This window comes from Rhinolophus sinicus, chromosome 14, assembly GCF_057876585.1.
Source record: "Rhinolophus sinicus isolate RSI-liver-muscle chromosome 14, RSI-T2T, whole genome shotgun sequence".
Lineage (NCBI taxonomy): Eukaryota > Metazoa > Chordata > Mammalia > Chiroptera > Rhinolophidae > Rhinolophus > Rhinolophus sinicus.
Genome location: NC_142514.1, coordinates 67,086,505 through 67,110,693, shown reverse-complemented (window position 1 = coordinate 67,110,693; position 24,189 = coordinate 67,086,505). Strand labels below are relative to the sequence as shown.

At 37.7% G+C, this 24,189-nt stretch overlaps 1 protein-coding gene across 3 annotated transcripts in view; it reads left to right on the top strand.

Annotated features, from left to right (window-relative positions):
• Positions 1-24,189, top strand: part of LOC109441602 (guanylate-binding protein 6-like) — a 120,987-nt gene that overhangs the window by 72,988 nt on the left and 23,810 nt on the right. The window contains exon 1 of one of the 3 annotated variants that reach the window (XM_088791283.1): positions 23,314-23,450. The exons of 1 other annotated variant lie outside the window; for it this stretch is intronic. Coding sequence is in view for 1 of the 2 variants with exons in the window: in XM_088791282.1 (XP_088647408.1) it covers positions 23,602-23,946 (345 nt within the window). In the remaining variant the exon portion in view is untranslated. Of the gene's footprint in view, positions 1-23,313; positions 23,451-23,598; positions 23,947-24,189 lie in introns of those variants that run through there. One more of the 3 variants, XM_088791282.1, reaches the window with a different exon arrangement.

The window sequence follows — 24,189 nt, the reverse complement described above, 5'->3', positions numbered from 1 at the left end:
AAAATAGATCATAGATTAGGTAAGCCACATAAAAAGTCTTAATAAATTTAAGGATTGAAATCATAGCAAGTGTCTTTTTCTGACCAGAGTAGTACATTTGATGGTATATGTATGCATTGGTTTATTTCTGCCTACTTGATTCTGTTCCCTTAGTCTATATGTCAATCTTTAGTCCCATACTGTTTTAATTACTGTAGCTTTGTGATATATTTTGAAATCAGAAAAGTGATGCTCCAGCTCCAGCTTTATTTTCCTTTCTCCAGATTGCCTTGACTATTCTGGAACTTTCATGGTTTCAAAAGAATTGTAGAATAATTTTTTTCTATTTCTCTATAATAGGCCACTGGGATTTGGGGGAGAAAGTATTGAATCTGTAAGCTCATTTGAGTAGTATGAATATTTAAAAAACATTAATTCTTCCAGCCCATGGAATTGGGTATGGAATGTCTTTCCATTCATTTTGTCTTCTTTAGTTTCTTACACCAGTGTCTTATAATTTTCACTGTACAAATCTTTCACCTCCTTGGTTGTTTATTCCTAAGAATTTTACCACTTGATAATATTGTAAACGGGATTGTTTTCTTAATTTCCTCTTTGGACTGTTCATTGTTAGTTTATAGAAATGCAAGTAAGTTTTGTATGTGGCTTTTGTAGCCTGTAACTTTGTTGACTTGGTTTATTAGTTCTATCAGTTTTTATGGAGTTTAAGGTTTTCTACATAGGATAATGTCATCGTATTTTATTTTTCTTCTATGATTTGGATTTTTTTTAATTTCTTTTTCTTGCCTAATTTATTGAGCTAGCACTCCAGTATTACGTTGAATAAAAGTGGTGAGAATGAGTCTTGCTCCTGATCTTAGAGGAATAAGAATCCTTTTCTTGTTCCTGATCTTAGAGAAAAAGCTTTCAGCTTTTCATCATTGAGTACGATGTTAGCTGTGGGTTTGTCGTAGATGGCCTGTATAATGTTGAAGTCCATTCTTTCTATACCTAGTTTGTTGAGTGTTTTTATCATGAAAAGATGTTGAATTTTGTCAAATGTTTTATGTGTATATATTGAAAACATTGTATGATATTTTTAGGGTGCTCAAGGGTGCAAAATATTTTATTTAACAATTTGTATTTAGGGAAAAATAGCAGCTCCTGCCCTGAAGGATGATTGTATAAGTTTTGTCCTTCATTTTATTAATGTGGTATATCAGGTTTATTGATTTGAGTATGTTGAATCATCCTCACATCCCAGGGATAAATCAAATAATACTGTAAGGGTGCCAAGAATACAAAATGGGGAAAAGATAATCTCTTCAACAAATAGTGTTTAGAAAACTGAATATCTATAGACAAATAAAAATGAAGTCAGACGCTTACTTTACCCATACACAAAAGGCAATTCAAAATGGATTAAAGACTTCAACATAAGGTCTGAAACTGTAAAACTCTTAGGAAAAAACAGGGAGAAGGCATCTTAATGTTGGTCTTGGTGATGATTTCTTGGATATGATTCCAAAAATATAGGCAGCAAAAGCAAAAACACACAAGTGAGACTACATCAAACTAAAAAGTTTCTGTACACAAAAGGAAACAATCAACAGAATGGAAAGGCAACCTATGGAATAAGAGGAAAAAAAGCCTTTTTTTAATTAAAGAAAATTTTTTTTATTGGGGAATATTGGGGAACACGGACCCATCAGCTCAAGGCAAGTCATTATTTTTCAATCTGCTTGTGGAGGGAGCAACTCACTGGCCCAAGTGGGAATCGAACCGGTGACCCTGATGCTATGAGCACTGAGCTCAACCAACTGAGGCACCTTGCCACTGGAGAAGCTATTTTCAAACCATATATCTGATAAAGGGTTAATTTCCAAAATATAGAAGGAATTACTACAATTCAATAGCAAAAAAAAAAAAAAGAGAAATAACCTGATTAAAAATGGGCTAAGGACCTAAACACACATCTCTCTAAAGATGACATACAAATGACCAGCAGGTATATGAAAAGATGCTTAACATCACTAATCAGCAGGAAATGCAAATCAATACTACAATGAGATATCACTTTATACATATTAAATGGTAATTATTTTTTGAAAGATAGTGTTGGAGAGGATGTGGAGAAATTGGAGCCCTTATATACTGTTAGTGAGAATGTAAAATTGTGCAGCTACTGTGGGAAATAGTATAGGGATTCCTCCAAACTTAGAAATAGAACTACTATGTGATTCACCAATCCCAGTTCTGGATATAGTAACAAAAGAATTGAAATCAGAACCTTGAGGAAATAGCTGCATCTCATGCTCCTTGCAGCATTATTCACAATAACGACAACTTAAGTGTCCACTGACAGGTTAATAGATAAAAAAATAAAATGTGGTGCATACAATACTATGGCATAGTATTCAGCCTTTGAAAAAAAAAGGAAATCCTGCCATTGGCAACAACATGGATGAATCTGGAGGATATCATGCTAAGTGAAATAAGCCAATTACAATAGGACAACCAGTGCGCGATTTCACTTACATAAGTTATCTAAAATTGTTAAACTCTTAGAAGCAGAGAATACAATTGTGGTTGCCAGGTGTTTGGAGAGAGGGTGGGGTTGGTGGGTATGGGGAATCATCGTCCAATGTGTATAAATTTTCAGTTATGCTCGATGAATAACTTCTTGGTGTCTGCTGTACAAAATAATGCCAGCGTTAAAAACATGGTGTTGTGCACTTCAAAATGTGTTAAGAGGGTAGATCTAATATTTAGTGTTCTTATCACCAAAAATGAGAGGGTAGGGATTTGGGGAGGCATTACGTATGTCTATTACCTTGATTGTGGTGATTTTATCATGGGTATTGCATATGTCCAAACTCATGTACACATGAAATATGTGCGATTCCTTGTATATCAATTATACCTCAATAAAGCTGTTTGTAAAATTTCTGGAAAGCAGTTCCTCAGATCCAGATGGTTCCTCCTAACTGGTGAATTTTAGCAAGTATTGAAAGAAGAAATAATACCAATTCTATACAATTTATCCCAGAATATAGAAGAGGGAACATTTCCCAATTCATTCTACAAAGGCAGCATTATCCTGATACCATAATCTGATACAAACATTACAAAAACAAAACAAAACAATAAAAGCTATTGACCGTTATCCCTCATGAACATACATGCAAAAATCCTCAACAAATTATTAGCAACTTGGATCGAGCAATATATGACAATAACACAGCTCAATCAAGTGGGGTTTATTCTGTGAACACAAGCCTGGCTCAAAAACCAATGTAATTCACCATACTAAAAAGTCTGAAGAAGAAAACCCAGTTAATTATACAGAGATGAGAAAAAACTTGACAAAATATAACACCTATTCATCATGAAATTGTCAGTAACCTAAAAGAAAATGTGAACTTCTTCAGGTTGATTTAAACAAATCTATGAAAACCTTCACCTAACATATTTAATGATGAAAAACTGAATTATTTGCCCTTAACTCAGGAACAAAGCAAGGATGTTTACTTTTCATCACTCCTGTTCAATAGTATACTGAAAGGCTTGGAACAATATGACAAGAAAATTTTTAGAAAGCATTTAGACCATTTAGAAAGAATAAAATAATATTGTCCTTATTCTCAGACAACATGATGATCCATATTGAAAGTCCCAGGGAATTTACAAAAACAAAACAAAGCAACAATGAAAAAGAACTCTTGGAACTAATAAGTGAGTTTAACAAGGTCTTAAGTTACAAGATCAACGCACAAAAATCAATTTTCAACTGCATTCTATATAAAAGCACTGATCACCGGAAATAAAAAATTTAAAAAAACACAATACCACTTGCAATAGCTATCAAATAAAAGGAAATACTTAGGAAGAAATCTACCAAACATGCACAGGATCTCTCTGCAGAAAACCATTCTAAGACCAAGAAATTATGGGATAGCTCTCAATCCATGAATTATCTTAGATTCCATGTCCCTTGCAGTTATTACAATGTTCCTTCTACTCACTGTAAAGAAGAAGGTTTAGACCCTTCTTTCTAGAGTTAGCCCTGACAAAATCATGTGCCTATCATTCATCAAGCTGCACTGAGCACTGATAGTATGTCCATTGTGTGTCAGGCTTTTATCAAATAGAAAGGGGAATATATGGTCCAGAACTCAGAGCGCCAAATAATATGCCTACCATACACACATACAAACATCCCACCCTTCCCACCCACTGAGAGCTCTTTGACAGAGAGGACTTTGGAGAACACAGACAGGCAAACTTACCCAAGTTTCGTAATGGAGATTTTGTCCTAACCTGACTCCAAAACAGAGTCCCTGGGAAGTCAGATGAGACTGTGTGAAAAGCAGCAATTGCTGAAGCTACAGGGATTCCTTTATTCAGAAGATACTGGTTGAGAATCCCCCAGATACTCTGCAAAGGAGGGCAAACACAGTTGTAGTCCCTCTCTTAAGGAGCTTAGAGTCTTGTAAATACACAGATTAAACAAATAAATGCAGAAAATTAATTGCTCAAGAAATTGAGGGTAGAGGAGAGCTACGATTTAAAAAGGAGTTGATCTAAACTCCCTACCCCAAGATATCTCAGACTGTGCCTTAGTATCTCTTAACCGTATTTCTCCTTATTAGTCAATTAGTAGAAAAAAAGAAATACAAGGTGGGATGGAGAGATAGGAAGAGAGAGATAACCTATCACCTGGCCCCAAAACCACAACTTTTTTAAAGTTAAAGTTTATTGGGGTGACAATTGTTAGTAAAGTTACATAGGTTTCAGGTGTACAGTTCTGTAATACATCATCTATAAATCACAGCTTTAATAGTGTATCACACTCAGTCAGCATCTTTCCTTAGTGAATTGGTAAGTGAAAGAAATGAGAGCAATGAGCTCCATCTATCCAGTGGGCAACATTTTTATTTCTCCTCACACTGTTTTATCACTACGTTTTATCACTTAAGTATGTATTTATTGCCTGTCTCCCCCACTAGAATATAACATGGGCAGGAAATTTGTCTGTTTTGTTCATCACACAATTAGCCATCTAGAACTGTGCCCGATACATAGTAAACACTCCGTACAACAAATATTTTTAAACCTATGTGTGAACATCTGATATAAACAGTGTTACCATCCCAACTCCATTCCTGATGCTTCTCCCACAAAGTTTAACATTTGATTATTTAATATCATATTGAATATTACAGGAATTTGATAGTTATTTTGATTCTTGTACTATTTACAGTAGAATCTTGTCCCTCCCCACGAAGGATTTCATCATTATCCCTTCTTTATAGAGAACCTGGTGTTGATTTACGAGCCTGCCATTGTTCAGGGGAACCTACTCGGCATACAGCACGTAGTACTGTCTTTGGACCAGTAGTAGTGCCAAAAGGACATTGCACGCTATGACAAATTGAAGGAGCAAAGGACAGTCCCCGTAGAAACCCTCCAGGAGCTGAGAACCTGCATAAACCTGAAAGAGAGAGGCCTCTGAAAGCTTCAGAGCTCCCTCGTGAATGTGAACCAGGAATTCCAGAGGCAAAGTCAAACTGAGAAAAGAAACATAAGACCTTCCTGAGAAAAGCGACTTCTACGAGGTACTAACATAGTAATACTCACTTGTGTAGCAGCGTGTTCTAACACTAGTAGCCGGAAGCCACACATCTAGTCCACGTCTTGTAAAATGGGCACAGCACTTGCCGCAGTTTTCACAAAGACAACTTTTATTATTAAATCTTCCATAAGGACCCCATATTTTGGATGAATTTTTTTCCTACCAATCTGATTTGTAAAGTCAAAATGCATTTCTTTTCCTTTTAAAAATAGTTCTGAGACTGTGAGGAATTTTGCACTGACTCAATTAACCAATATAAATATTAAATTGGTATAAATCCAGTCATGTATGTGTGTGTCTGTGGATAGACACACAGGCAGATAGACAGATAGATAAATGGATACATAGTTACCTTGGGAAGCCTTTCTATGGGTAAATGTACAATTTCTATTATGATTTTTGAAATACATAAACTAATGTTTGTATAGCTATTATAATCTGGCTGCAAAGCATTACTTTACTGTAATAATACACACAGACAAAATCTTGCATTTAAAATAGCTACATTAGGCCAAAAACTGTTGATAAATATAATTGTGTCTATTTAAGGTGTCCAATGTGACAATTTGATGTATATACATCGTAGAGTGGTCACCAAGATCAAGATAATTACTACATCCATAACTTCCAACATAGTTAATTCTTTCATGTGTATGGGTGTGTGTGTGTGTGTGTGTGTGTGTGTGTGTGTGTGTGTGTTTGTGTGTGTGTTTGTGTGTGTGTGGTGAGAATGTTTAAGATCTACTCTCAGCAATTTTCAAGAACACAACTCTTTATAGCAGCAATGTAAGGTGGAAAAGGCTGTAGGAACTTACAAACTCAGACTGAATTGTCTTTTTTTGCCTAGAGCAGGTCCTTCTTAGTACTGCTCTAGGGTTATAAGATAAAGGAAGAATGTTGTTCTGCCTACCTGACTCTTAGCCAGAATTGACAGCTACCTCTTGACAAGCATTTCCAGATAATGAGGTATTGCTAATAGCTTCTACCCTTAATCTCCCCGTCACTCCTCTATTGTCACCTGGAAGGCTCATGTAACAGTAAAGTGAGATGCCTTTGGTAAGCAAACTAGAAGAGTCAGTAAACCATTAGAGCCATACGATGACTGCATATGAGAAAACCCATAAAAATACTAAGTTAAAACTGATTTCTTTCTCATGTAACTATAGTAGGAGGTCCAGGTCTGGAGTGGTGGCTCCATGATTTAGGGCTCAGCTTCCCTCTCTACCATCCTATGGCTCTACCATCTTCAATTTGCAGAGTCTACCTGGTGGTCCAAAAGGGCTGCAGTCATCACGTCTGCACTAAGAATATCAGGGAAACAACACCCAAAGGAGTGATAAGGACATGCTACCCCTTTAAGACATTTCCTGGAAGCAGCACATCCAGCTTCCACTTATATCCCATGGGCCAGAATTTAGTTTTATGGCCAACATAGCTACAATAGAGGCTGGAAATGCAGTCTTTCTACAAGCGCCCACATGCTCTGCTGAAATTTGGGGCTCTATTTCTATAGAATACTAAATATTGGGGAATAATCAGCAGCCCCATCCTAAAGATTCTCTTTCCCCTTTTTTAAGGAATAATTTTATAGTGCTTACAAAGAAACAAGCACAGTTCTATGTTTTTTCAGGTCTATGAAGTCATCTAATCCTCACAGTAGAACTATAAGTAAGGTTCTATTATCCACATTTTACAAATGAGGAGATTGAAGCACAGAGAAATGAGTAACTTGCCCAAAGTCACACAGCTAGAAAATTGTAGAGCTGGGATTTGAACCAACCAGTTTGGCTTACCCACCATGCTGTACTGCCTTCTCTCAGCTATATTTCATAAGATTTTTAAATCATTTCTATGAGGCAATGGAAAAGGCTTTATCTACATAAGTGAGATACTGTCTTTTTATTCAGAAGAAGAAATTCAGCAGAAGAAATAAGGAAAATATATCTATTAGCTATTAATTCCAGGGAGTCACTCATATTTCTCTTTTAAACACCAACACGAGTATAAGGTATAACACAACGCTTGTCATGTGAACAAAGCATTCAAATGCCCAGCATCTGCTCATTGGTCATTGAATGAACATGTGTGTAAACTAATGACAACAACAGATGGCAAATGAAACACATTTACGTTTTCTCTCTACTGAAGCCCCACTAAAATAACAGTAAGGAGATTCTTTTAAGCCCCATGAGAACAAACACAATAAAAGGAATGACAGTGGCAACAAAATTATAGAAGTTAGAAAGCAAATGGGCAGGTGGTACCTCACAGTAGATTTAAATAAGCTGAATCCTAGACCAGTCATGGAGAAAGCCAAAAAAGCAACTCGATTAACCCCCACAGAACTCTCCAAACGTTCAGGACCAAATACAGGAGAATCACTTAAAGGCTTTTCTACTAAACAAGCAGATCTCCAGATCCCCACCCCTGGCCTGCCATAGCTCCACCAATTGGTCACCCTTCACCTCAGCAAGAGATCAGTAGTTTATACTCTGGAGAGGGTAAACAGAGTGTCTGAATGAGGAGAAACCAGGCACTGTGAAGGGACAGTGCTGAAATAGAGGAAATAACTGACTGTCAGCATAATGAATGTTAGATCTTTAGCCCTGTCTCCCTTCTGCCACCACCCTAGTCCCAGCCAAACTCATCTCTCACTCTAACAGCTTCCTAACAGACCTTCCTGCTTCTGCTCTTGCCTGCCCACAAGTCTTACCTCCAAGGCAGCTAGAGTATCTTTCTTAAACTTTAATTATGTTTACTTCATTCCTCTGCTTAAGATTTTTCAATGCTTCAGAAAAAAAAAATCTAAATGCCTTTTTGTGGTCTTCAAAACTCTGCATGACCTGCACCTGCCTCCTTCTTCATCCTAATCTGGAAGCACTTTCTCCCTGATCACTACGTTTCAGACAGACTGGTCTCTCATTCCTTGAACATGTCCAAGTTTGTTCCCATATAAGGGCCTTTGCAACTGCTGTTTTCTTTCCAGAATCATTTTCTTTTTTTTTTGCAGGATTGCTTCTTCATCGTCAATTCTGGGTTCAAATGTCAGCGCCTACAAAAAAAAAAAAAAAAAAAATCCTTTCCTTATCATCCTGCTCAAACTATCTATCTCCACCCATCACTGCTTCTTTTATAGCACTTATCACCCTCTGAAGTCATTGTATATATTTACTTGTCTATTGTCTGTTCCTCCCTCTGTAAGGTTTAAGACGTACATTTTCTCTGCCTCATTTTCCCTAATAGTCTCAACACCTACATACTAAGTCATATTAGTTCAATGTGAGAAAAAGAAAAAGCAGCACCCGGCATTGGGACTGAACTGACACCTTTAAGGCTGGAGTTACAATACTTATATCTGAAAAAAGAGACTTTAAAATTAAGAATATATTAAAAGACAAAAATGGGCACTACCTAATAATAAAGAGATCAATCTGACACGAGGACATAACCCTAGTAAACATCTATGCACCCAACATAGGAGCACCTAAGTATATAAAACAGATATTGACTGACATAAAGACAGAGATCAACAGTAACACTATCATAGTAGGGGACTTCAGCACAACTCTGACAACAAGGGACAGGTCTTCCAGACAGAAAATCAATATGGAAACAATGGCCTTAAATGACACATTGGACCAGTTGGATTTAAATGATATTTTCAGAGCATTTCACCCCAAAGCTGCAGAATACACGTTCTTCTTAAGCGCACATGTAATATTTTCCAAGATAGACCACATGTTAGGCCACAAAACCAATCTTGATAATTTAAGAAAATTGAAATCATACCAATTGTCTTCTCTGACCACAGTGCTATGAAATTAGAAATCAACTACAGGAAAAAAACTGGAAAACACACAAATTCATGGAAGCTGAATAACACGTTACTAAATAATGAATGGGTCAACCATGAGATCAAGGAAGAAATCAAATCGTATCTTGAGACAAATGAATATGAAAACACAATGACCCAAAATCTAAGGGATGCAGCGAAAGCAGTCCTAAGAGGGAAATTCATAGCAATGCAGGCCTCCCCAAAGAAACAACAAAATCACTATCAATAGTTTATCTCCACACTTAAGGCATCTGGAAAAGAGCAGCAAAATAAGCCCAAAGGGAGTACAAGGAAGGAGATAATGAAGATCAGAGTGGAAATAAATGAAATAGAGACAAAACAAAACAATACAAAAGATCAATGAATCCAAGAGCTGGTTTTTAGAGAAATAAACAAAATCAACAAACCTTTCACCAGACTCATCAAAAAAAAAAAAAAAAGAAAGAAAAAGAAAACAAGAGGACTCAAATTAATAAAATCAGAAATAAAAGAGGGGAAGTGACAACAGACACCACAGAAATACAAAAAATTTACATGCCAACATATTAGACAATCTGGAAGAAACGGACAATTTTCTAGAAGCATACAACCTTCCAAGGCTAAGTCAAGAAGAAATGAAAAACCTGAATAGACTGATTACCACCAGGGAAATTGTATCAGTAATCAACAAGCTCCCAACAAACAAAAGCCCTGGACCAGATGGCTTTACAGGTGAATTTTACAAAACATTCAAAAAAGAATTATCACCTATTCTCCTGAACTATTCCAACAAATCCAGAAGGAGAGAAGGCTCCCAAACACTTTTTACGAGTTCACTATCACCCTGATCCCCAAATCAGACAAAGACATTACAAAAAAAGAAAACTACAGGCCGATATCCCTAATGAACATATATGCAAAAATCCTCAACAAAATATTAGCAAACAGAATTCAGCAATACATTAAAAAGATCTTACACCACGATCAAGTGGAATTCATTCCTGGTATACAAGGGTGGTTCAACATCTGCAACTCAATTAATGTGATAAACCACAATAATAAAATGAAAAATAAAAATCACATGATCATATCAATAGATGCAGAAAAAGCATTTGACAAAATCCTGCAGCCATTTATGATAAAAACTCTTAAGAAAGTGGGAATAGAGGGACCATATCTCAACATAATAAAGGCCATATATTAAAAAGCCACAGCTAACATCATACTCAAAGGGAAAAGCTAAAACCATTCCCCTTAAGATCAGGAACAAGACAAGGTTGACCATTTTCTCCACTTCTATTCAACGTAGTGCTGGAAGTTCTAGTCACAGCAATCAGAAAAGAAAAAGAAATAAAAGACATCCAAATTGGTAAGAAGGAAGTAGAATTGTCATTCTATGCAAATGACGTGATACTTTATATAGAGAACCCTAAGGACTCCACCAAAAAACTATTAGAATTGATAAATGAATACAGTAAATTAGCAGGATGCAAAATTAATATTCAGAAATCAGTTGCATCTGTATATACCAATAGTAAAATATCAGAAGGAGACATTAAGAATACAATCCCATTTACAATTGCTTCAAAGACTATAAAATACCTGGGAATAAATTTAACCAAAGAAGTAAAAGATCTGTACAGAGAAAATTATAAGACACTGAAGAGAGAAATGAAAGAAGGTACAAATAGATGGAAACACATACCATGCTCATGGATAGGAAGAATTAATATAGTTAAAATGTCCATACTGTCTACGGCAATATACAAATTCAACGCAATTCCTATCAAACTACCAACGACATTTTTCACAGAAATAGAACATATAATCCTAAATTGTATATGGAACCATAAAAGATCCTGGATAGCCTCGGCAATCTTGAGAAATAAGAACAAAGTGGGAAGTGTAACGATACCTGACATCAAATTATACCACAAGGCTACAGTAATCAAAACAGCATGGTACTGGCATAAAAACAGACACATAGATCAATGGAACAGAATAGAGAGCCCAGAAATAAATCCATGCCTATATGGTCATTTAATCTATAACAATGGAGGCAAAAATTTACGGTGGGGTAAGGGCAGTCTGTTCAATAAATGGTGTTGGGAAACCTGGACAGACACATGCAAAAAAAAATGAAGCTGGACCACCTCCTTACACCATATACAAGAATAAATTCTAAATGAATTAAAGATTTAATTTAAGATCTGAAACCATAAAATCCCTAGAAGAAAATAAAGGAAGAAACTTTACAGATATTACCCAGAGTAAGATATTTACTGATATATCCCTTCAGGTAAGGGAAGTAAGAGAAAAAATAAACATGTGTGATTACATCAAACTGAAAAGTTTTTTCACAGCAAAGGGAACCATCAATAAAACAAAAAGGGATCCTACTGAATGGGAGAAGATATTTGCCAATGATATATCTGATAAGGGGTTAACATCCCACATTTATAAAAAACTCACTCAACTCCAAAAAAACAAAGAACCCAATTGAAAAATGGGCAGAGGACATGAAGAGACATTTTTCTAAAGAGGACATACAGATGGCAAACGGATATATGAAAAAATGCTCAACCTCACTAATCATTAGAGAAATGCAAATAAAAACCACAATGAGATACCACCTCACCCCAGTCAAAATGGCTATCATCAATAAATCAACAAACAACAAGTGCTGGCGAGGATGTAGAGAAAAGGGAACCCTTGTCCACTGTTGGTGGGATCCCAGATTGGTGCAGCCACTATGGAAAACAGTATGGAGGTATCTCAAGGAGAGGTATGGAGGTATCACAAGGAACCACCTTGTGACCCAGAAATTCTACTCCTAGGTAGCTATCTGGAGAAATCCAAAAGTCTTAATTCGAAAAAATTTATACACCCCCTATGTTTATTGCAGCACTATACATAATAGCCAAGATATGGAAACAACCGAAATGCACATCGGTAGATGACTGGAGTAAGAATCTGTGGTACATTTATACAATGGAGTATTACGCAGCCATAAAGAAGAATGAAATCTTACCATTTGCAACAATATGGATGGACCTAGAGAACATTATGTTAAGTGAAATAAGTCAGACAGAGAAAGGCAAATACCATGTAATCTCACTTATATGTGGAATCTAAAGAAAAGAATAAATGAATGAACTAATTAGAAACAGTCTCAGAGACATAGAGGGAAAACTGAGGGTTGCTAGATGGGAGGCGGGGGTGGAGATAAGGGGGAAGATGAGGGGATTAGAAAGCACAGTCGGTAACCACAGGATTTCCACAGGGATACGAAATTCAATTTGGGGAATGTAATCAATAACGTTGTAAAGATTTTGTAGGGTATCTGATGGACACTTGTCTCATTAGGGAGACCACCTCTGGGATGATGTAGATGCCTGATCACTGCACTGTACACCTGAAGCTGAAGCTGAACAATAATGAATGTCAACTACAATTTTATACATATATATATATATATATATATATATATATATATATATATATACACATACACACACACACACACATATATATGTGTATATGTGTATATATATATATATATAGCTAAAAGAAGTGGAGTACAGCATTAGGAATAGAGACAGTGGAAATGGAATGGCTTTATGCGATGTCAGAGGGATAGTAGATGGGGGGAGGGGAATTATCAGTGTGTGAGGAACATAAATGATAAATGTCTAACTATTACTTTTTTGTACACCTGAAACTAATTAAAAAAGGTTAAAAATAATATTTTTAAAAATATGAAAAGCAAGTAAAATGAATAGGAGTTTTAAAATTTACATAGAAAATCTCAAAAGAGAGAGAGACAAAAAGAGAAAGAGAAAGGAAACTCTGAACTGAAATTTAAATGCACAAGGAACAATTCCTTTTTGGGAGGGAGGGGAAAAAACGGTAATTTAATAAAAAGTTATACAAATAATCTAAGACTTCAAGTGACTACCATTTCTAGCATTAACACTCTTTTTTACTCTCTCCAACTGTAGGATCCATCAATGTCAACAGTAGTGACATTTGATATCTGATTCAGATCCAGCCCTATGGGCCTGCCTTGCTCTTCAAGGCTTATATAAAGGCATTTTGGGTTATTCCTACACTTTAGAGAGAGAAAGGACTTTATATCAGAATTCCAACTGTATCCTTCTATCTTATGATGCACTTCCCTCAAAGACAGTTAATAAGTAAATTCACATTTGCAACCAGAAACTTGGTATTGCACGAACTCTGCCTAGTATATTCTCCACACCCGACTTCCACCTACTCAGTCAGCTATTTCCATCTGCTCTCAGCTTACGTGCTACCTCACAGAGAAATCCTGTCTACCTGTTTCAAGTCTCTGCAATTTTTCCCCCAAGAGGCTAACGGTCATGTTCAAATATGAATGTATCCTTCCATGTGCAGAAGCAGATGTGTGTATGAGAGCGGTGGGGGAGAAAAAAGCATAAAACATGTGGAGCCATTCTGTGCAAAATTCTCCCAAATACCAGATGTGAAATTTTAAGGAGTTTGGTTGTTATGTTTGTTCATCTGCATTTTCCGATTATTTTATAAATACATTGATTACACATTAAACTGAATGCTTTAAAAAAAAGAACAAGTAAAACAACTTAACTCTCTCTGATAATGTTAGTACTCACAAAATCCCTCCTAAAATAAGCTGTTGAAATAATTTGAATTCATTCTCCACCATGTGTGGCAAGGATTCTTTTCAATTGTAAGAACTGCATGAAGAAATGTTTATGTGAAATTCTCCAGGATCAGAGCTCGAGGAGAGAAAGGAAAGTGATGATCTTGGGATTCCTGAAAGCTGAGTAGCGAGAAAGGTGCGCTTTTCATCCCTTTTCATTCATCTACATTCTGCAGTCCACTAATATCCACGGGACTGTCCAGAGTAGTTCAGGACAGCAAGGATTACTTTCACCTCTGGCTCTGGTATTCTCCTCAGGCTCCCTAAGTGTATGATTATAATATCCAGGGTAGATCCTGTTTCAAGAAGCATCTAGTGCCTCTGTTGACTTTGTCAAGTAGAGACTCACTACCAGTTCTGGATTAGTTACCACTAGATTTACGTGTAAGGGGTAAGAAAAAAATATTAAACAAAACTTTCATTTTCTTTATGCCATAGTTTGCTGGATACGCTGCATTATCACAGATGAGTAATAGCAAACCAAACTTTAGATGAACATAGACTAGCTGTTATAGTTCCTAAGGAACTTTGAAAACAAGGCGTATCTTACTTGTATTTGTAACCCCAGAACCGAGCACAATATCTGACAATATAATATGTGCTCATCAAACATCTGATGAGCAGTAAAGATAATAAGGAGGACCATGGATGTCACAAAATGTGAGACAAAATAAATTGCCTGATGGGACATTTAACAGAGCAACGGGGAGTGTGCCCTGGAGACCCAAGAGTTAACTCATGAAAGGCCAAACCAACTCATCCTGATAAAGAAAATGTGTCTAGAAACAATTTAGTTGTGGGATGAATGGTAGACACCGCAGAATAACCACATCTGTTCAGTCCATGAGAATATAAAGCTCAGGGGTGATAATCAATATAGACCACACATACTTCATTTACAAAGGATAAAAAATTCTTGAGAAGAAAGTGAATTTCAAGTAAGTTTTTCCGTCAGGAAGTATAGTGAGAAACAAAGACACAAGTGTTTACTTCTGGATTCCACATCTAACTACATAATCTTTGATAAATTTGTCCACCGTACTCTACTGAATTTGCTTTATCTACTGAGGAGGAACAAATATCTTTAACATGTAGGGTTATTGTAAGGGCCAATACAATTTTGTAATTAAGGCACTTGGAGCAGGGCTGGATACAGTGAGTAATTCAATAAATGGTATGCAGCAGTAGAATATTATTATAGAAGTAAATCTTTGGAAACTGGGAATACATAATGACTCATCAGTATCAAAAGGCATGATGAAGAAAGAGCTGTGCCATCTGCCAATGCTAGATAGCCTTCTTATTGAGAAATCACATGGTATCTCACTCTCCATTACGTCGAGGTGACCCTGTGTCAAGGAGTGACTTGTGGTCTGGTAGAGTCTTGATAAACAATTGGGTTTACTGGAGTCTGGACCCCTCAGGTTGGATCCCACGTGTCCGGTAAAACACTAAAATCAGCAGCTGTTAGTGAATTAGGAAGCATTAAAGAATACCTACAAGATTCTCAGCCTGTAGTGGTGCTAGTCATTGTATCAGATGGGAAAATACAACCTGATGAACCAGCTGGCAGAACAGAACAATGGTGAGTGTGCCCTGGTGAACCATGGGGCAACTCATGAAGGGCCAAACCAACTTATCTGATAAAGAAAATTTATGTTTGCATATTCATCTCCTCCCTCCCTCCCTCCCTTCCTCCTTTCCTCCTTTCCTCTCCTCTCTCCCTCCAAATAAAAATCCACCCTGCTAGTCCTGTGTCACCTTCTCAGGAGCTCAGCACCTAAAATTATTCCCTTTATTTTTCCTGTATGATCAGTTTTACCCTCCTTATATCATTCCTATAAGGACAGTTGTCAGTTTCTCGTAGAAGGCATGTTTTGGGTCATGCTTTTTCTATTCACTCAGCACACCGCTGTCTTTAACTGGTGTGTTGAGGAAATTTATATTTAATGCAATTATTAACATATTAGGGCTTTACTCTGTCATTTTATTTGCTGTTTTCTTCCTTTAGTGATGTAATCTTAGTTCAGCTTGTGAGCAAAGTATTTATTTACGTAGCTAACCCCCAAGCCAGTTCCATTGCTTACATCTTGTATAATTCTGACAGCCTAGTCTTTTACTGTGTCTATTTCAATAGCAATAACCTAGCAGTAACCAAGTGCATTTATACTTATTTATTTACTAATCCAGCATAGTGTATTTTCACAGGCATCCTAGAACTAGAATGTTGATTACAATTAGGAAAGAAGTCAAGTTCACATTAGAAATCATTTGTAATAAAATCCCAGGATTTTGGATTCGTTTAAAATTATGTAACTTGTTGAAAGATTCTTTTAATCTGTATTGAGATTTCCTCTTTATGAAGACTATTTAAACCTCTGTTATAGTAGCCTTTCTTGGGCCTCTCACCAACTGCAGGACTAACTCTAAAGCAAGGGGGTGGGGAAACAAGGATCCTAGTCAAAACTTACAACCTACGGCACTGTGAACAGGAGGGTGATAACCATGAGTCTGAGATAGTCCATCACAAAGGTCCCATGATGGAGCAGTGCTGCAATTCTTTACAGTTGATAGAATATCGCTCAAAAAATCTGCACCAATCCAAATCCCCATATACAACAGTTGTCCTCGTGTATTGAATTTGGAAAAATGAAGAACAGCATTCCTTGACTACATAGTGCAGTGGTTTGAGTCTCCCAGTTTTGTCATTCTTTTATCTTGAAACAGGCCTATTGGTCATCTTCTCCAATTCTAGTGTTGTAACCTTCAGGGTCAGTCCTAGGAAGGCAGAAAATGAGGGATACAACTTCCTTCTTATGCAGATACTTCACACCTTTATTTATATTTGTACTTTTATTTATTATTCTTATATGAACTGGGAAACTGGGACAAATAGGAAATAAAAGCAGGTAAATAAAGTTACAGGGAAACTCAAACTCTCCTTAAACCTACTCCCTCAAAAGAGGGTATCAGATTCAGTTCTTATTTTATGCCTTGGGAAGAGGATTAATTTATCATCCTGGGACAAGGGGGAAATGAAATGATCTTGAACCTTTTTATAAAGTACTTCCTTTCTTTTGGATTCTAAAAAGAACTCAGGTGTAACTTTACTAACAATTATCACTGCAATAAACTTGCATTATAAAAAATTAAAAAATAAATAAATCTGAGCTGCTGTGCAAATTAAAAAGAGAAAGAGCTCAGGATTCTGCGAGTCTGGCTAAAGAATGACGAGGAAGGAGCATTACCTTGTGCGACAATGTTTTCAATACAGGTGGCTAGAGAACACCAGAGGGATAGTTCAGAGGAAAAACCCTATATCTTACCAACAAGTGACAAAAAGAAAACCCAACAATGGTTAGAAATGGGGGAGGTGATAGTGGTATCCCCCCCAAGAACAGTAGGCACCACCCCATCTCCAATGTATATCTAAATAAAACAGAAAGTGGCACAATTTCAACAAAGTACTAAAAATGAAGAATGCAAAATGAATCTCTAGCCAAAGGGAAAAGAAAATGAGAGAAATAAGAAATGAGAAGTCTCCACTTGGTCAATATCAGGAGACATTACTAAAAATGATGAAATTATATGGCTTCCAGTCTAAGAGAAGTTAGCGAAAATAAAGCCAACTAAATACCTGAGTGAAATACGCATGAATTTTGGAAACCACTGCTCCAGTGTGAGTCTCACTCCAGCCTAATGGGAGTAAGTAGGAAGCCATCCCACTCCTGGGTTTAGTGTTAAAAGTCTTCAAGTTGCTTTGCTTTTACTACTTCTTTAGACTTGAGGATCTCAGCATAAAAGCACCTCTCTCTTCGACAGACAAGAACTCAACTAACAAGAACAATGACAGAGAAGACTATAAAATTGAACACAAGGGAAATCTACGGTGACTTCAACTTGCTACAGGCTTCTGTGGGGCTAAACTTTATTTAAGCCCATACACCTTAGCAGGCCAGATCTCTGAGCCTTAGCATCACCTTGCTTAGTGCCCTCTCTTCTGGAAGGCTTCCACTTTCTAGACCTTGAGAAGATCTGGCAGACGTAGCTTAGGAAACGACCAAAGCAGGTGGTGATGATGGCAACAATGTCACCGCAGAAGAGGGCCCAGGCTCCTGGGACATTGAGAGCTCACAGCGTTGGATCTGGCATTCCTGATGCATCACACAGGCACCCGCATCCTGCTCACTCTGTAATCTGTGCTCATTGAGAAGGGCAGGATCATCTTCCAGGGCACTGAGTAGGGTCGGCTCTGTATCTACTGCCTCATCTTCTTCACTTTGTGGTGGTACCAAAGGTGTTGGAAGAATGGTGGGATAGTGGGGCTCCCCCACCTTTTTCTTCCTCTTTATCATCCTCTTTGCCCTTATGACCTTCCTAAGATGTCTATGCTTTTGGGGGAGTGGCTCTAGCTTTTTCCTCCAGACTGAAGGTATGATAGGATCTTGTGAAACATCACCCACATGACTCTCAGATGTTCCCTCCAATGGCTCTGATGATGATTCCAAACTTCTCTTCAGAGGGTCATTCTCCCATTGGTAGACTCTATCCTCTGTATCTTTAGTATCTGGTGACATGTTCAAGTCATTTGTGACATGTTTTGAAACGGAGATGGGAGATTACGAGCCTCTCTCATTGAGGATTTTTTTTTTTTTTTGACCCACTATGCTGATACCAGCCAGCTTTGCAGAACAAGGAGCTCACAACAAAAGGACCAAGAGTCAAATGCTAAAGGAAGTAGTTAGTAGACTGACTCTTTCCAGTGATTTATCCTCAGTTATAATAGACACAACATTTCGGCTGTTCCCATGTCTTGGCCATTGTGTATAGTGCTGCAATAAACATAGGGGTGCATAAAGGTTTTTGAATTAGAGTTTTGGATTTCTCCAGATAGATACCTAGGAGTGGAATTGCTGGATCATAAGGTAGTTCCATTTTCAGATTTCTGAGATACCTCCATACTGTTTTCCATAACAGCTGCACCAATCTGCAATCCCACCAGCAGTGCACAAGGGTTCCCTTTTCTCTACATCCTCGCCAGCACTTGTTGTTTGTTGATTTATTGATGATAGCTATTTTGACTGGGGTGAGGTGGTATCTCATTGTGGTTTTTATTTGCTTTTCCCTGATGGTTAGTGAGGTTGTGCATTTCTTCATATGTCTGTTTGCCATCTGTATGTCCTTTTTAGAAAAATGTCTCTTCATGTCCTTTGCCCATTTTTTAATTGGATTGTTTGTTTTTTGGAGTTGAGCTGAGTGAGTTTTTTATAAATTTGGGATATTAACCCCTTATCAGATATATCATTGGCAAACGTCTTCACCCATTCAGTAGGATCCCCTTACTTGTCTCATTAGGGAGACCACCTCAGGGAAGTTGAACAATAATGAATGTCAACTATAATTATATATATATATATATATATATATATATATATATATACACACACACACACATATATACATATATGTATATATGTGTATATGTATATATGTGTATATACATATATATTTACAAGAAGCAGAGTACAGCATTAGGAATAGAGACAGTGGAAATGTAATGGCTGTGTGCGATGTCAGAGGGGTAGTGAATGGGGAGAGGGGAGTTGTCACTGTGTGCGGGATATAAATGGTAAATATCTAACTATTACATTGTTTTGTGCACCTGAAACTAATTTTTAAAAATTAAAAATTAAAAAAAGAAAAAAATAGACACAACAGCTGTACCGATCTCAGATTCCTCCTCTGGACTTATCTAAAAAAGTTCAATGACCTTCAAAAATAAGTCTTCAGGTTGTTCTTGGCCTGGGAGGTTTCAGATTCCCCAGTACAGCAGGGAGGAGCAGGCCTCAATTTGTACAGCCTTAGAGGGGAGCACTCCCGAGATGAGCGGAAGCAGCAGAACCAGGCATGCCCAGTTCTGCCCCTCCAAGGTGCTTTCGATTTTGCTTTGTTTTCACTGTTTTGTTATAGTGGGCTACTCTCTCCAATACTAGAATTCCCCAAACCTACTTTAGAGGCCATTATTCCTTTGTACCTACATTTTCCTCAGTTGAAGAATTGCTCTCAAAAAATTTTGAAGTGAAACTGCTTCAAGTTTGTGCTTCCCTGGAAGGGCTGATATATGTGCAGTTTTATGGCCTTCCACCAAGTTCTGTGTACAGCCTGTTAAAATGAAACTTTCCTGTCTAAGAATTTTCACTGTCCCCAAAGGTGAGTATGCTTGGTACCAAATCAACACACTTTCTACAACAAGATGGTTGTTCATCTTTTCTGGAGTTAAATTAATAGAATGTGAAAATTTCCATTTCAGTTGAATGAAGTCTCACAAACCTCCATACCTTAGGAAATCATTTTAAATATTCTTCCTTTACCAATATTACACTTCTGTGACTTAGACTTACAGAATACATATTTTAAAGCTATTTCTCTTGCAAGAATTTTCCACCAGAGAATCTGGGAGAAAGACTCCAAATGTATTATTCTTCAATAATAGTAATAATAATAAATTAAACATAAGTTAAACATTGAAATATGAGAAACAAAAATAAAATAGTAACTTAAATACTAAAAGAACTATCTAGCCTTATATTCTTCATCTCTAGCCACACATTTTTATATTAGCCTCATGGAACAAAATAAAAAACAATAACAAGAAAGAAACAGAAGAGAGATGGGTAGAGAAGTCTTCTTTGATCCCGTTGATAAGGGAGAACTCTCCCTCTTTGCATTTGGTTCAGTGCCCAACCCTCGTCCTGCATCAATCTCTGTCTCAGTAAGGAAAGGATCACTACAGTAAACTCAGCTTACATTCAACTCTAGAAATAGCCAAGTTAAATTAACCTTTTAATAAAGATGTCTCTGATATTGGTGAATATACTTTTAGAGCTATGACAGAATTTTTGGATCCAGATATTACTGTACAATATAAGATGAGCTCATGGCAACCAGGTAGAGATTATATTTTTCTACTTGCTCTTCCATCTAGGTGTGGCAATGTGCACATGGAATATGAGCATAAGTATATGTATGTTACCTGTGGGTCTGGGCCAGAGAGCTTTCAACATGTTCTCCACTAGTCACTCTTTCCCATCTTACTGTCTGGATATCAGATGTGGCAACACTCAATCTTTGACCTTGCAGATGTGTACAATACCTCAGTGTGTGCAGAACAACAGAATGGAAGGAACCTCAATCCCTGAATGACTCTGTGGAACCTAGAGTGGTGGGACTGCAATATGTCTTCTAAGCTACAGCACCAGTGTCCTGAATGATCTGTATCGCCAGTGTTCTTAATTTATTCTCTTCTCCTCCTGCCACCAGAGAAATGGGTTCAAACATGGCTCTGAGCATGCCTAGTAACCTTCAAAGTCTCTAGCTGAATGTGGAACACAGCCCATGAGCTATGTCGCAATTGATCTTCTAATTTTATTTTCACTGGCTGCATTGGACTTCGCTCATTTTTGGGATCTAGTCCTTACTTCTCTGTATTTGTCATTCCCTTTGTTTGCTTTAAAATACCTTTGTCCAATCATTCTTACTTCAAAAGTGAGTCATTCTTAATGATCCAACAGAAATGGGACCTCCTCTTTGAAGCCATCTATAATCCTTCCTAACATGATTTACTGCTGCTTTTGTAGAGACTAAGAACTTTATTTGTAACATCATATTAACACCCATCATTTCTTGCTTTATTTGATAATATTTGACACCAACAAGGTATAGATTGTCCAAAGGTGAGAACCTTGCTTTGTTCATCTTTAAATATGCAAAGGTAATGGGCTTCAAAATTGTATTACATGTAGCAGTAAAATGTACCACCAAGTGTTGCAGGAAAACAATAGCATTGCCCAATTTGAAAAATTCCAAGGAAAGACAATTTATAAAAATTGACCAACTAATATAACAAAATAAGAATACATTTTAACTCTGAAAACAGGAAGTTGAGGCTATAAACTCATTTTAAAAGATAAACATTCTAATACAAATACGACTGGTAGATTTACATTGCATACTAAAGGAAATGAAGCATTTCAATTTTTCAGTTTTCAATGCATTTTCTGATATTGTAATTAATATAACAGCTTTCTAGGAACAAGTTTGTCATTTTAGTAATCTATTTTTGATAACAGTATGAAAACGAACCTCTACAATCTGGCTATTGGTATTTAGTTTGTAATATACTGACAAAGAGCCTGTATCACACAAACACACTGGTGAAAGTGGAATTAACACTTTTAATTTTTTGAGACCAACTAGAATATTCTAGGCACAGGTAACCAGGCAATGCAACCACTCCAAATTATTCAAGAACACAGCTCTTGGGCATGCCGAGGGCAAAAGATGTAGCAAAAGACTAATTTGATTATGCAACTTTTGGTCTATAGTTAATACAGTGAAATGCTTTAAAATTACATATTTTTTTTCCTGAGTTAATGCTCATACTAAAATTCAAATATGAAGGGAAAAGCTTAATAGAAGATAACACCAGAAAACTGAGGGAAAATACTTGTGGCATTTGTCAGTTTAAAAAATGTGTTTATGGTTATGATTTCTTTGACATTTTGAATATTCACTTTCGAATTTGTATTTTTACATCATTTCATTTAAAGAAAACACTCAAAACATGTAAATGCCAGTCCCTCACTATCCCCCATAGATCCACCACAAAAAAACAAGTGGAAGTATATGCTACAAAATAATAACCATTATCTCTAGACTGTAAAATTAGGAGTTTTAACACTCACTTATTGTTAATGAGTAAGGACTTGTGTTAATAACAAAAGTACTTAAAGTGAGAGAGAGGAATGAAATAGCCTACGCAAAAAATGAAAACAAAAAAAAAAGCCAACTGCCTCCCAAAAAAGCACCCCTGAGAGACAGGCTGCTGAGCTTTCAGCTGCTGTGTCTGGCTCACTGTCAGCCTGCGGCTCTGGGGTCACTGTGGGGCCTGGTACCTAAGTGAACTGAGGAGGAGGAGGGACCAGCCTGGGATTCCCAAGCCGGGTGTGGGGGAGCCATGGAACCTCCACCCCGTTTCGCGGCCCGTCCCCCCCTCCGCCCCCGCCCCCGCCCCCGCACTGGGGCCTGTAGTCTCGGTTAAAAGAAGATTAAAAACCCTAAACATAAAGCCACGGAAATGCATGTCCTTTCGATTTCGGTTCTCCACAACCCAACCCATTATAGCTTGGCTATAACCCCCCGCATGATTTTCAGCTGCTAAAGAGACCAGTCGGTGTCCGGAGGAGCCAGACGCAGGAGGAGCAGAGCAGAGGCAGCAAGGACAGCTGAGAACTTGTGCCCTCCCTGCAGCACGGAGACAAGTAAGCTCACTCCTAAACTCGGCCTTCCTTGCACATGCTCCTTAAATAACAACAGCAACAACAACAACACATGCCCAAGCGCACATCCCACTCTGGGGGCTCAGGCTCAGCTCTGGCAGGCGGGAGGCGGCCGGCAGAGGGCGGCGACCCGATGGTGTTTGTCAAGCCGCGTGCTTGGCTCCAGGCAGCTCAGCGACTGGGTTTTGATCCGAAGGGGCTGCGAGTTGACAGCGGCACAAGGTGTCCCTGGGGCGCGGCTCCTCCTCAGGCACCCACCCAGGGCTGCACAAAGATCCCTGCGTGGGAGAAGGAGGAGCACATCCTACACTGTCTGCTTGAAGGGGCTGGAGTCCATTCTCGGAGGGACCAAGCCTGGCCCCCTGGCAGAGGCGCTGGGTGGGGTTGCTTCCCCATCTCCCTTCTCCCTGCCCCCGACTTCTCGCGGCCCCTGCTACACATTGGAGAAACAGAGAGAAAACATGGTCCTCAGCATACCGTATGATCTTTCAAATTTCTTTTTGTATTTGCCATACTAATATTCAAAGAATTCCAGCAAGTTCTATTTATATAAAATAATCCATTCTCACTCCCTTTAATCAACTGTTAAAAGTAACTACGAAGTCTAAGCCTGTTTTTTATCCTGCACTGTTTCTGAATGTGTGGTCTCTAACAACAACTACAACAAAAGACGGATTACTTTTATTTTCAGGTTCAGATTTTTGCTCTTTTGCTCTTTCTC